We start from the raw sequence: 15,490 nt of genomic DNA on the forward strand, positions 1-15,490 counted from the left end.
CCTACTTAGCTGGTGAATATAGACTGTACCTACCAGGAGACAGGCTGAGAAGAAATGGGTCTCAAGGTATGGGAAGAGATAAATAGCAGCACCATGAAGAAAGTCTGGGAAAGGAAACCCTCTGTCACTGCAGTGATTCCTCTCTTTGTCAGTAATTAAGATAGTGGCTCAAATCCAGCTTTTGGATCAATTGGGAACAAAGACAGTTGACAGTTTCAAAGGATTTTTCTAATTCTACTAATACCTGGATGAAGTCAGGTTCAGAACAGAATAGAGCCTATTACACCTATCTAGTATGAAAAACCTCTGCCATGTATAAACAGAAGGGCAAGCCTTCTGTATATACAGTATTCTTGCATTTCTAAAACAAAGTAGCTCCTCAGATCTAAATTTCATTACTTATGTGACCACAAATAAATCTTTTTGGCAGTGGAATTATACAATCAGCGTCTCGATAATCATGAAAACACTTCTTGCAATCATTTCATTCTTCTTAAATGTCCAGCTCTCCCTTAGGTTATTAGATGCATTGGTCCAGAGATCATTTAATACACTCCTCTTCTGTAAATGTTTTTAAGGACTGATAACTATGGAATAACACCAGTCATTTACTACCCAGCCTGCTTAAAGAACTTATTTGTTGTTCCTAAAGGAGGTTAAAAATAGCTCTGCTGATCTCTTTTGCATACAGCTTGATTTCCATGTGAATTTCTGAAGAATTTTTTGCGGTCATAAAAAGTAATGATGTGACAACACTGCACATTTCAGTTTTTGTAAGTCAAATATAGTTCAGATAGCTCTGGTCTGAGCATTACTGGACATTATCACACACTCCTTCCCTAGCAAGTCATCCAAACTTCACACAATCCAAGCTCTCACCCTCTCCTGAGCTGTTAACTACACCTGATACTCATGTGGATTCATTTGTACAGGAGATAAATTTAAGGCCAGAAAATAAAACCAGAGACCTCCATCTGCCATAAAATACTCCAATACTTTCAGTGCAGATCTGCTGATTAACACCCACTGAAGATGTAGCCCGAAACATTTCCAGTCGACTGGCAGTGAGGAAAGTGTGCTCATCAGTGAACACCAAAACAGCGGTACTGCTATTTATCTAGAGAGAAAGACAAATTAGCCTAATGAGAACCATTAATCCTAAAGTATTGCACATGAATATTAAGAACTGTTTGGGTAAAAGAGACAATGCTTTTAGGGATGTGGAATCAGAGCAACCTGATAATAGCAGCCCTATAAAAAATAGGCACACGGTGTTAACTCAGTGCTCCTTCAGCAGGAGGCAACTTGGTAGGCACTTCAGTAGGTGGCAAGTTGGGAGTTTCTAAGCCATGACTGAGCAGTTTTGTTATCTAGAGAACAAACAGAGCTTGCCACATGCACCTTCAGGTGTGCACAGTTTTACATCTGCAATGTACACAGACATATCTCACTGCTGGAGAGAGAAAGACAGGCAGTTTTATATTGTTCATACCACGTACCAGGACCACATTTAAAAGGAACTATTAATTTCTTTTTCTGTCACAAAATCCTCATTGTGCACAGCAGCATTTATGATTTCTTCCCTTTTCCTTGCATAAATAAGGGGTACTACCCAGAAATCTTTCTCCCAGGAAGAGTTAGAAAGAAAAAAAAAAAAAAAAAAAATCTCTTTGTAGGGCAGAAACTGCACAAATTAAATTAGTCCTATCTTAGCCCTGGAAAACCTGCAGATGTTCTGAAGAGCTTACTTTAAATATTTTGTATACCACTAGCTGGAAAAATAAGAATAATCCCATAATCCCATAGGCAAATTCAAAGAAAATCTGCTCAAACAACAAACAGCCTTTCTGAAAAGAAAAAATCCCAAACCTGCTATTCTCTAATGCTTTGTATTAGTACCAGTAAAATAATTTGTAATAGTTAAAAATACAAAGGAAGCAAAGTTAATTTGCTTTCCTTATGATAGTGTCTCTTCAAACACTCAGCTGGATAAATCAAAACTTTCATATTTTGCTTACAAATAAGCTTTGTTAACAGCAGTATTGTATTTAATCTGCATATAATTTTTGAGGCAATTTAATTTTATATTAGCACAGCCCGTTGCATAGGTAACATTGATTAGATTTTCACTACTTTTTATTCTCAAGGTTTTGTGAAAGTTCTTTGATGTCCTGAAGTTATCTTTGATATTTATCAGTGCTCCCTCTTTAAGGCTGGTCAATTCAGCTTTAGCAATGGTGCAATACTTAAAAGTATGATATAAATTGTGAAGTTGCAGAAAACTTTAAGACTTTTTAGTTTGGATTGGGTGCAAATCATGGCCTATCAGAAAGCAACTCTCTGAGTCAGAATCCTCCCCAAGAAGTACCCACATTGCTGGGATGGCAGGTGTTGATTGCTCTGCTTTTTTTCTCTCTGACTGTACTGTTGGTACACAAGGGCTGAGCCCCTGAGGAGAGAAATGTCTCCACCTTGCCTTGGCACTGGTGATGTTCAGACCAAGCAAGACACTGAACCCAGGTCTCCTGCTGGCTGCACACATATTAAGTTGTGATGTCCAAGAGAGTGGTTACAACCACTCACCCTGGTGGGAATGCAGAGAGCAACAGCTGTCCTGTGCCACACCTCAGGGATGTCAGGTGAAGTCTGGGCATGCTCACTGCCACCTCTCCTTACATTGCTGCTTGTGTTTAGGCATCTATTTATAGCAGTAACTTAAAGAGTACGTAAATGCCAGAGCTGAGAGACTTGGGGTGACTACGCTAATTAGTCAGAGCTGCTCCAGCGTCTAGACACCATTTGGCAGTGCAGTCACGTAAGGGAAGTGCTGCATCAATATTCAAAACAGAAAAGAAGTATAAATCCAGCACTGAAAAAAGCAAGACTAAGTCAATGAATGTGTGTCATAGTGATAAACGGCACCATTACAGAAAAAACAACAAGTCAAAACACTTGTTCCTCTTTTGTGGGGGTCTACTGCAGTGTCCTACTCTGGCTGCAAATAGCACCCATACAGCTGGGGTGGTGCTGCTTCTGCTGGGATGCAAGAATGGCAGGAGGGGTTGGTGTGTGGCCAAACTGATGGCTTCATTGTTGGAGAAGCATTTCATTTTCCCTTTCATAAACAGTGAGAAAATGAGGCAAAGGCCACATAAGTAACTCTTTCAACCAGTGGGACAAAAAAAGCCTCAGAAGAGCTCCGTAACAAGAGACGACTCTCCCTGCATAAAGTAGCTTTGATCCATCTTTTTTTTCATTAAAGGACACTAGAGCTGTGTAATATTAATAAATCTCACACCTCCTTAGCTGTCTACACACACTATTGAGCACCTGTGAGCAACTACAAATTTTGACATTTTTATCTAAGAGGTCACTTTCCCATGTGTTTATTATAGAGCAACCCCGCTAAATTTTTCCAACAAAAAGGTTGGTTTCTGTTTGGTTGCTACCCTCCTTCTCAAACAATGACAGTGTCCAGGCTCTGAGGGCACTTATGATCCTGCCAACCCCTGGGGCTTCCCTCACCCAGTCTGTGACCCAGGACCCCCATTCAGCCCCTGCCCCAGTGGTCCTGTAGGACCTCAGTCTCTATTCCCCCCCCCCCCCCCCCAGTCCTGCCCTGCCTACTCAGCCATGGTCCCTAATGAGCCAGGTCTGCTACAGGGGATGTCCCAGTCTGTCCCCAGGGAGATTCCCCATGCCTGGGACTGCCCTGCTCCCGAGCCTGAAAGGTTCTGTCCTGCCCATCCCTGGAGTCCCCATGAGCCCCAGGAAGCCCCCACCCCATGCTGCACCCTGACACCTAGCTCAGCATTTGTACCTTTTGGGGAGTGGGAAGGGTAAAAAGTAGATTTCTGATGGCAAACCATTTGCCTCCCAAGACCTGAATATTGAAGGCAGTTTCTCTCACATGAGCTAATCCAAATCTTTTCCAACACTGGCAGAAACCATTACAAGATTTTAGACCCAAATACCATCTACTAAGTGAAAGAATCTGGTTTTTATCAGGTTTTGCTGCTGTTTTATTATTTTAAATGACTGGAAGCCTAAACCCAAGAAAATATTTGATTCTGGATTCAATTATCTCTAAAAACTGTGTTGTTCATCTGGTATCAAAATATGGACAATCCCCAGTTACACAGAGGCAGCCTATTTGGATTGTGGGATAACTAGACACAGGATCAAACAGCAGGGACCACACAAGATTCATTGAGATGCCTTCTAGCAGCACGAGGGCTTGCTCAGAGCATCAGGCCCAGGCACAAAGCCCACCAAGGCTGGTCCCTCCAGAGCACCCACACTCAACCCAGCTCGCTGTCTGTGCCATGTCCCCACACACTTGCCAGCAATTAGTTACTGCTCAGGCTTCTTGTTTACCAGGGGCCTCCTGGACATCTAATACTGCATAAAATGGAGATCTAACTCTTTGGAATTCAATCACGCAAAATGAAAAGCATTTCCACCTATGCATATCTGTATTTTAAAATTAAAAGTACAAACATTGTGTTCTTTCTATTTTTCTATTAACAAATTAGTACCTTACACCCAGTTCTTCTACTGAACATAGTGCAAAGCAAAATAAAGTAAGTTCTATTCATATTATCTGTAAGTTCTGTTATTATCCTTTCCCCTTTGCTCGTGTCATCTGCTGGAGACCAGTTAGATCTTTTTACACAGTACCTGCTATAGAAAATCAAAAGAACTTAACAAAACACTAATGTCATAGTTTATCAATGGTAATTAAATCCTCTAAGCAACTCAAGACCATGCATGAGAATAATTTTAATTTAATATATTAGATCTCCTTTGGGTTTAAGGGAAACTACTAAGCTCAAAAGTGATTCTAAACAAGTATGATTTGTTTGAAATTGGGTTATATAAATATTTATATACTACTGACCTTTTGTATAATAAAGCCAATTTTGAGAAATATGGTGAAAATCCTGAGCACAAGGTAATGCAATAAAGAATTAGAACAGTGATTTTTCAGATGCTGTGACACAAAACAGAATTTTCTCTTTCTGTTCGCAGAAAAAAAATTACCTCACATCATTTTTTAGAGGCCTGTTTGAGAGAACATCTGGAAAACATTCTACAGGAAACCAAACCTATATTAAGCATGTTTTGCAGGGCTCTGCTTCCTTGCATCGACCTTAAGCATTCATAACGTGTTTCTGTCTTCTCAGCTGCAAAGAAAACACTTCTGTCAGAGTCCTCTACAGAATGACAGGCTGAATTGTCAGCCTGTGATTTTATCAGGGGATGCTGGTAAGATTTCTATTTAGTCTACCTGTCTCTGTACCAAAGCTCTCCAACAACATGAACAAATCCACCAACTGCTTTCCAGCTACCATGAGTTTGTATATTTTCATTTTGTTTAATTTCCTTTATGCTGTTTAATTTGAAGCTTCTAAATAAAAATGACTGGCATTTTTTAAAGATGCCCAAGCCTCAGCATCTCCTGACAGGATGCTACTCAGAGAAGAACTACTGCATTATGGGTAGAGAGTAGAGTTGTTCTCACTTCATCAGCTGAGCAAAGAGAACGGTCTTTGAATTACAGGCTGGTAACCTAAGAAAATCACTGTCACTCTCAAAAAGCAAGCCAAGGAAAAGTAGTGCCACTGCAAGTCCTTGAGTGTGCCACTGGACGCTTCAGCGTTTATTAACAACTATATTGTGGGTGCACACTGAAAGGATGTGGTTCCAAGTACCTGAGAAAGACATCCATGGCAATAATATTGCCTGTAACCACTTGAATAAACTATAATAGACTACTACTAGCTCAAGCATGAAACTGATGGGAGTTTGGAGATGGAAAATAATCTAAAAAGTCCAATACAAGTTCTCTCTTTACCAGAAAAGTTTTTGTTGGTAGATGAACTGGAACATCAGGTTTCTTGAGGTTATACAGTGATGCTCTTTGCATAAGAAAATATCTCAATGGTATGTGTGGTGACATTCCTGAAGGAAACAACTCCATGTCCCCTCGTCAGAGAGGTGGCTCAAGGAAAGAAAAGGTGTCCAGTGTGTGCTTGTACTCAACTGAGCAGGGTCTGTAGGCAGCCAACATGGCTGAAATCCATCCTGGAGCTACTCCAAATACTGCTCCGACCTCGGAGTAAGACAATAAATACAAAACCAGAAATATAGAAGATAAAAGCAGAGTAGAGTCTCTTTCGTGTGAACCCATTTTTTTTCATGCACAGAACAGCCCCACCAAACAGCAAGACGAGAAGTTCTGGCAGCAGCAAACTAAGAGAGCATTGATCTTATTCAGCATGTTTTACTTACTTTTAGAAGTAATATGGATATATAATGATAGTACAGAAAGCACTGATTTGTAGTGTGAAATTGGAAAACAAACCATTTTTACCAGTTAAGGATGATGTGCTGTCTTAAGAGCTTTGTGTTTTGACTCCACTCTCAAAAAATCGTGAACACACGAGGCGGAGAAAAAAAATGTGAGGCCGAGAGCTGACAGCCTGTGATACACACAGACATTTACAGAGGTTGTTCTCAAATGAACTGTCCATTCTGAAAAATATTTTGCAATGCTGCATGATGGGCAGTTACTGAGATGTATCTCCACCATTTCATAATGACTAATTGGCAAAGGGAACATCGTAACTGAGAGGACAACAACTGTGATTTATGCTTGAAATGGAACAAAAGAAAGTGAATTAACATTCAAATAATACAGTTTGAATTTAACAGAGTTCTTAGTCGTTTGTGCTTTGCAACAGAAAAGCTTCCTTTAATGGTTTATAGAATGTGCTTGAAAAAATATAATGTAAGCACAAATGTGTGCACGTAAGGTCATCTATTAATAATCTTAGACAAGGGTCACAGCTAGCTCACATAGAAAATCTATCATCAACAGTAAACACACACCAGAAAACCCTTTCTGTGTCACTTGTTTTAAAGCCAGCAGGTCATTAAAGCAGAGGAAACAACCACCACCTCTGCTGAGAACTCTTTGCAGACACTGGTACATTTACATCTGGCTTCCACTTAACAGGAGTTACTCCAGTAACATGGTAGTTTTTATTAATATAATGAAATCAATGCAATTTCTATTCAGTAAACATTAGAATGCTAAAATTTGAAAATATGCATGTGGCTGTCACTTGCTCTGTTGAGAAACAGAGTTTTATTTTTAGCTCCAGTGCTTACATTTTCTTGCAGCTATTTTAATAGATGGACTGCCACCAGAAATATTCTCTCACTGGGCCCTGATGTAGAATGATATAAATAACCTTTACAAAGTCCAGCATAATGGAATGGTAAAATCAGTTGACATTATCCTAATTAGCATTGCCTGAAGATTTACCTACACAGAACAGGAAGAGCCAAATATTCCCCTGGAATAAATCCACTGAAGTAACTGATGTCAGAGGAAGTACACTGGGAATGGACTTGATAGAATAGATCTGTTACATTAAACACAGAGCAGCTTCTTGCCTGTAGCATAAACATGGCGTGAGGTAAACACAAAAACCATTTTGATTTATTAAAGAAAATGCATGCAAAAAGGTGTGATATATACACCCATTCTTTGTCCCAGGAACAGCAAGTTGGCCAAATGTGACTGGGTGTACATAACACATCTTCTCTTCACCACATCTAATAGATCAGGGGGTGGAAACCACTCATGCAAACCAGTGGATGCTAAACTCTTCTCTACAGAAATCTCTCAACTAACAATTCAAAAGATCAGCAGTAGCAGTACTCTTAGTGGAACCCCATCCAGCAAAGCAATTAAGTGCTTGCTAAACGGTAAGGACATGAGTAGCTTCAAATTAAGATCTCTATTAAAGTTTAATGCCAAATTTAACTGTCCTGTATTTCAATATTTTTGACTAAACATGTGTGAAACTGCTTAATTAACATTTGTAGTTTAATCTCTCCCCCCGATAAATCAACAAAACAAAATGGGTCACATTAGCCCTGCTGTAACCCCCTCCCTGGCTCATGTTCCCAGTCTGCAGTCTTCTTATTTCTTAAATTATACAGGCAGCTTTTCTTTTCCACTTAAGTTAACGAAATAAGGCTTTTCAAACAAAATGAACATTCAGGGGAGACCTTATTGCTCTCTACCTGAAAAGAGCTTGTAGCAAGGTGGGTCTCTTCTTCCAAGTAACAAGATGAGAGGAAATGGCCTCAGGTTGTGCCTGGAAGGCAGGGAAGGTTTAGATTGGATACTAGGAAAATTTTCTTCATGGAATGAGTTTTCAAGCACTGCAACAGGCTGCCCAGGGAAGTGGTGGAGTCACCACCCCAGGAAGTAGTTAACAGACCTGTAGATGTGGCACTTGGGGACATGGTTTAGTGGTGCGCTTGGCAGTGTTTGGTTTATGGCTTGACCTGTTGATCTTTAAGGTTTTTTCCAACCTAAACAGCTCTCTGAAGGACCACATTTAGATAATACAAATGCCCCCAGGTTCTTAGAGCTGAAATGCAGTGGTCACAAGTACCTCAGTCAGCTCACTGAGTCGTTTTGACAAGAAAGAGACTGCCATGGAAGCAGGGTATCTAAATACAGCCTATAAAACCTGAACCACTGGTATCCAAATTTATTTTGTGATTGTTGTATGTTCACACATGCACACTTTATTCCCACTTTCACTTCTTCAACCCTGTAGGCAGGTAATCTGGAATATTCAGCACCACAGGTTATTTTTAACCTGATCAGCAGAGGATCCACCTGACTGGAGGGATGCTGCCTGGAGAGTTTTGAGCTTGCCTGACAAGGGACCTCAGCATGAAGACACTCTCTAGTTACTGCTTCTTGGAGCATGAACACTCTTCATTGGTACAGCACAAAGCCAAGGGAAAGTTGGGTGCAGGACTAAAGCAGAGCCCTTTTTCTAATTACTGTATCCTTGTGTCTCTCCCGCTTTCAGAGAAACGTCAACCACCCAGCAAGCTTTTAATCTTCAAGCCCCTCTTAAGCTGAACAGAGAGAGTATAAAAGAGGGCCAGCCAAGCAGATCTTGGCACTTGCAGAATGAGATCCATCCACATTTCAACAGGGACAAAGCAGTCTTATTTTGCTGGATGTTTGGATTTTTTTTTACTCCAAAGGGATTTATGGATATCTTATAAGGAGGAACTTCTTGATTCGTTTTGAGTTTTACTCACATGGAAAAAATTTTAAATTACCTTTGTTTCTGTGGGGGAGGGGAGAGCAATATTATGTCTATTTACTCTGTTAACAGAAGACATCAAAGTAATGAATCATGTAAGGGACTGAAAGGGAAGAAAATAATACAATATTGCAGCATTTTCTATCTTTACTTTGCCTTTCTTGAAAGATTTTTGCTTATTTTGCAGAGACTGCATTAATATTTTTTTCCAGGCTAGCAATTCCCCACACACATATTCTTCTACACCATCAAGTTTCCTCTGCAGAGTACAGCAGCTTCTTTCCCACCTCCCCTCAGACCCCATTTTTTGAATTTTCTGGACTGTCACCATGCCTCACTATTAGTTCATTAAAATGAATGAATACCTGGTTGGTTGGGTTTTTTTGGTTTTTTTTTTTCACTTAAATAAATAAACCTCTAGCAATATATACATATATGCATACATTTACATGCTTGTATATACATATATGCATAAAAATCACTCTTCAAATTCAGGCTATTGTGAGGTGAGCTTGTGGGCATGGGCCAAAAGGTAGATTTCCAATTTTTTCTGTCCCGCTTGGTATTCTAGAGACACAGGAACTCTCCTGAGTGCAGGTGCAGAGAGCTCAGGCTCACCCTACTACACTGCAAGCATCCTACACCTACTGCAGGGTGAGTCAGGCACGAGAGGTTTTGCACCCACTCCCTGACTCAGTCTCCAAACACAGAATGCAGGCACACCTGGCACTTCTCTAGAAATCAAGTGTCCTTTTCTTAATGTCCTTAACAGCATTACAAAAACTGTGCTGTTGTCCTGGTTTTGCATAACCACAGCAAACCAATCATCTCAAGGAGCTGCCGGAGTGCTCCAAGCGCCAAATTGATATAAATGCCCTGGAGGGACTCAAACCCAGCTCTGTTATCCATAACTGTATAATGCTACTGAGTCCTTCATGAAAATACCCACCAAGTGTGCTTTTAACATGCAAAACTAGAGTCAGGCTGAGAGTGAGCTCTCAGGCTTTTATCTGACCAACTGAATTGTCACCAATATCAGCTACAAGGCTCAGAAAGGGAGGCAGCACCTCTGTTTTCCCTCTCATTTGCTGAATTACAGATGATCACTGGACCGTGGCAGGATGTGGAGGGAGGAAAAGCACAACATGCAGAGAAGCAGGTGAGGAGGCACCGTAAGTGGCTGTAATAGAATTCAACCATGTCAGAGAGGCGCTGAAAGTCAGATAATTGCAGGAAGATCAGGAAAGAAGAGATGAAAGGAGACTAAGCGAGGGGAAGAGGCAGGAGGAAAAGAAAAGTAAGGGGAAAAAAGTGAGAAAAATGGAAGAGAAGTGTAAGGAATAGAAAAGTTGAAGAAAAGGGCTTCTTCTTCCCCTCTTCCATCTCCTCCCACACATCCCTCCAGTGCACTGCTCCCTGTTAATGCTGTAACTGAGGATGGCTCCCTCCTAACACAAGATGCTGGGCTCCCCCCATCCTGGAGCAGGACAAAATTGGTTGCCTGCACATTTATAACATCTCACCACAGACTTGTCTCTAGTGCTGAACCACGAGGGTGCAGGGTTTGCAGTCAGCAGTGGCACTTGCTGCAGGAACAGTCCACAAGCCTCACACAGAAGCCACTTTTACCAACAGGTTACAGGGGTAAAGCACCTGCAGGTTTTCACGTGCCTTATGGAAAAGGAGCACAGACACAGTGACCCCCTTTCCAAGGTAAATGATCATTAAAAGTGTTCAACAGAATATCATGAAGGAAAATTATTTCCTTGGCAAGTTTCTGATGTTTTCAGGAAATGCAGCAAGCAGCTGAGCTTCTGTTCTAACGTTTCCAGTGGATGAACTCTTCTCTGCACTGACAATGTTTGCATATCTTCACACAGTGTTCTGATACCTGCAGAAGCAGATATCTTTCATACAGACGTGCATGGGTAGTTGCAACTAAATTAAGATTGGATAGGACAGGTGACCAGAAACTGGTCAAGAGGTAAGAACACACCAAGGAAAGCGCATTTGTAAAGATTTGGCTTTCTGAACACACAGCGCTGAAAACATTTTTCAATGTATTTTCGAGGAGATGACCCATGTACTGGAACCTAATTGGATATTTCATTATTATCCTTCAGCTATCCCACAAGAAGAAGTTATTTAAATATGTTATGCAACAATTTTGGGGTTTTTTTGTGTCAAACAGCTGCAGAGAGCAACATGTACTTTTTGCAGAACTAAAGGCAAAAAATTAAGAAGACAACTGTCTTCTGAAGTTAGTTAAGAACTTCTTTCCGGCTATTTGAGCTTCAAAAATGAGCCTCAATGATTTGACCAGTCATTTTGAGTATAATTATTGTGGAGGACAAGAAGCATGCTCTTACTAGTTTCTTTTATCAGCAAAAAATGCTGCCGTTCTTTTCTGATCTTTGCACCACATGAATGGATTGATAGCACTATTTCAATAAATGATGTGTCTGTATCATTATCATTCTGGACAGTGCCTTCTCAATATATCCAGGAAAAAAACCCCCAGTATGCAAATTCAAAACACAGATTATTAAAAAGACCAAACTAATGACTCACACTTTTATTACTAAGCAAAATAGTATTTGCAGTACTGTCAAATGTGATAGTGGCAAATATGAAGCACCCTGTCCTGCATTTACAACAGGATGATATTCTTAAAACATGCCAGTCACCTTTCTCAAGTTTCTAATTGTTGGCTGAAGTGATCAGATCAAGAAGTTCCTCAGAGGTTTGTGCTATTCTAGGACATCACTGGTGAAAGTTTTCTATGGTACATTGACTTTTCTTAGATTTGTTTATGCTCACAACAAAAAAGAACTCTAATGGCTTCTTCTTGGATTTTTTTGCTCTTCTTCTCACTGAGCATTGACAGCCATGCCTGAGAGACTACAATTGTTTCAGAGCTGGATGTGGACTGGGATATAAGTAGAGGCAGCAGACAAATGATAATGAAAGTGAACCATTCAGCATTCTGATGAAGTTGAAAATTAGGATTGTTTACATAAGTCAGAACATATTTGCATTTCCTGACATTTCAGGTCTCTTCTTCCCCTTGATCGAGAATTTGTTATATAACAGACAGATTAATGAATAAAAAAAATAATAAAAAAGCAAAGCATCCTGCCATCTCTGTTAGTGGTACCTACAGTTTGGCCAGATTGCTTCCCTGCTCTTAGCTCTGTTTCAAGAACAGATTTGGTGATACATACACCAAGATAAAGCTTTTCAAGAGCATTCAAAACTGAATGTTTAAATACTTTACACAGGCCCAGTTGATATCTTATACAGAGTACAGGCAGACTCACATCTTGTATTTCTGAGTAAGAAGCATTCATAAACCATTTTATGAACATATTTTCAGGAAACCTTTGGAACTTTTACCCCTTGTCTAAACTAGCATTATGAAAAGGCTTTAATAGGTGTAATAGGCATGCAAATAACAGTTTCTAAATTATCTGGCTTCACAGTAGGCAGAACATATTTTCAAATTATTCTGCCATTTAGATACTCTTTCTGATTGCAAAATGAAATAGAAGTTATCACAGTAAGAATTACACACCTACTGATTACTGTTTTAATTATTCTAAATGTATCTGGAATTACTATAAGGACTGATATTTATCAGTGCCAGTAGTTTCAACAGCAAGGAGGAGATCTCCCATTTCATTCCTGCCCTGCCCAAGTCCCTGTTTTCCTGCAGGACCAGGAGAACAAATCTCACCAATTTCCTTTAAATGCACAACAAGTCACAGAGAGAAGATGTCTTTCACTGCCTTATAGGCTGGGATAGCTTTGGTGCCAATTCCTCCTCTTCATGACAGCAGTGAGGGAAGGTATTAAACCACCAGCAGTTTAGAGAGCCCAGGAGGTTGTAACACCAACGTGAGGTGACTCTCAGCAACACATCCAGCTTGCTTGACGTCCACAGGACCTAAGAGCTGCACACACTGAGTCTGTCCCAGACCCTGCAGGCATCTGCCCACCCATTTCCTTGTACCAGTGTTCCCCCTCACCCTCATAGCCAGGTCTCACTGAGCCTTGGAAGAGCCAAAACTTTTTAATTTTGACATTCTAAAGCAAAAGAAGCCACCGTTTATTTACAAATAAATCCATTTTCATCCCAGTGCTGGCTGCAACTTCAGGGAGAGATTTTACCAAGCTTTCCTCTGCAACATTGCAATGGAGAAAGCACAACACCAGACTCACGAAGTTAAATTAAACAAAATACCATTAAAAACTTAACTGCTGGGACACCATTAGATCAAAACTGACCAAAGAAAAACACAGTCATGAGAGAAGTAATGGCATTAATTTAACAAGTTAATTCCAGAACACTACAACCCAAATAACAGGGAGAAGTCTCTATATAAAACCCTCTCTCCAATTTCACACTGACAGTTTGGCAGAAAACACACGAAAGATACTGTAACTCTACTAATTAACAAGACCTGTGTATAGGCAAGGCAATACATACAAGCAAAAATACTAATGGGACAACATGGAAATAGAAAATGGGTTGTTCCGAGCCTACACATACCCAGCTTTCATAAACTGCAGCAGCATCAGCAGTGAAGGTGCTGAATGCAAGTCAGACTGCTCTGATTTAAATCTGCTCCTGTTATGGTCAGTAGGAAACGTGTCTCCAGATTCCCCAAAGCCATGGAGCGAAGGGCACTGCTCACCTCCTCACCTCTGAACAACACTTGAGCACATCTGAAGTGCTACTGCAAAAAGCTTAAGACCAGCAGTGGAAATCTCATAAACAAACTTCAAAGTAAATATTTTACCAGGCATAAGTAAGTACTTATTAAGATTTAGATCATATCTTCAGTGTCCTTGACATTTTACAATAGTGTTTATCTCCCTTGTTTGCTAATTCACAGAATTGGATAATCTACAAGAAATTTACACATTAGAAATGAGCAGGATTCTCAGGCACGACTACATAAATATGAAATTAGCACAACAATGCTCTAATATAAACATACACAATGCTAAGTGGGAGCAAAGCATTTCCTGAGGGCAGAGGATGCCCTGTATGCCACTGGATAAGCGCTGTGTGACAACCTGCAGGGACCCCACGAGGGGAAAGGACCCAGTTTGTCCTGAGAAGCAGGGCTGTGCACTGCCAGAACACACAGGGACAGAGGCTGGGAATTAGGCCAGTGAATCAATGACCCCCCAGCTGCATCAGCCCAGCACTCTTCTCAGGGGAGGGGAGATAAAACAATTTCAAGGCTAGACCAGCTCTATGAAGATAGTGGGATTCTGTCTACAATGTGGATTCCTTTTTTTTCCAATGAATTAAAAACACATGAGTACACTGTGTACTGTGACTATTTATAAAGTACAACGTGAAGCTTGTATGCCCAATTATTAATACTCACATGTACAGTGAAATTAAATCCCATTACAATGAAAAATTCTATTTTTACCCAGTCACTAATGGGACATAAAAATCAGAATGAGACATCATTTTGTAGAGACACCCAGTGTTTCCAACAAAAATCTGTAAAAATTAAGCTGGGGCTTTAAAGACTCCTCCATAATGCGAGGGAGTAGCTGTGAACAGTTTTAGAGAAGGCACACACTGTAAGCAAATGAGGGCTCTTGTTACTCTGTTAAGGATGTCAGAGGCATTTGATTTTTTCCAACTCATCCTCTTCCTTAGTGGGTATTCTGACCCTTAGTCCTGGCAAATCCATCAGCACCAAAAAGTTCTATCTAGTACCTCATTAATCACTCCCCTGCCGTGTGCTATCTTACCTGCAGATGTAATTCTTCTTGCAGGACTCTTGTAAATTCAGGCAGTTTGGTTTCTCCCTGTCCTCATATGAACACACAGGAACAATAGTCTGCCGTCTCCTTTCTGTACAGGCTACGTCTCGACAGGAGCAGAAGAGCATCCCGTAGCTGTGCTTTGGGGGGACCTTGTCAAAAAATAGCCGGAGGGCCTTATGACATTTCCGCTTGTTACAGATTTCATTAGACGTGCTGCTGGTGCAGGGGGTTATGTAAGCAGATCTGAACCTCTTGCAGGTATCATTTAGGTTACAAGCTTTGGCTGCATCCAAGCAATTGTTCCCCTTTGAAAGTACTGGCTCCACTAGAAAAAACAACATAACAGCAGTGAGAAACGAGTCACATTTACACCGTGCTTTGTGGTTATTTCACTGTTAACGAGATCCTGAATACATATATTTGTTACATACAAAACTTTCGGTGCCAGATGCTGGGACCAGTCCTTCTGTTTCTTGGAATAATGGTTTAACAAGTGAACAAGAGCACAGGCATGCGGTGAGGGCAGAATGCTGGCAAGCAAATGA

At 40.6% G+C, this 15,490-nt stretch overlaps 1 protein-coding gene across 2 annotated transcripts in view; it reads right to left on the reverse strand.

The window, feature by feature from the left end:
- Positions 1-15,490, reverse strand: part of GFRA1 (GDNF family receptor alpha 1) — a 137,628-nt gene that overhangs the window by 40,207 nt on the left and 81,931 nt on the right. For both annotated transcript variants that reach the window (XM_042019408.1, XM_042019409.1), the window contains exon 4: positions 14,931-15,270. In XM_042019408.1, the coding sequence (XP_041875342.1) occupies positions 14,931-15,270 (340 nt within the window). The remainder of the gene's footprint in view (positions 1-14,930; positions 15,271-15,490) is intronic.

Source organism: Corvus kubaryi, unplaced genomic scaffold (genome assembly GCF_017639235.1).
Source record: "Corvus kubaryi isolate FWS band 111438036 unplaced genomic scaffold, C.kubaryi_AGA036_p1.0 138, whole genome shotgun sequence".
Classification (NCBI taxonomy): Eukaryota; Metazoa; Chordata; class Aves; order Passeriformes; family Corvidae; genus Corvus; species Corvus kubaryi.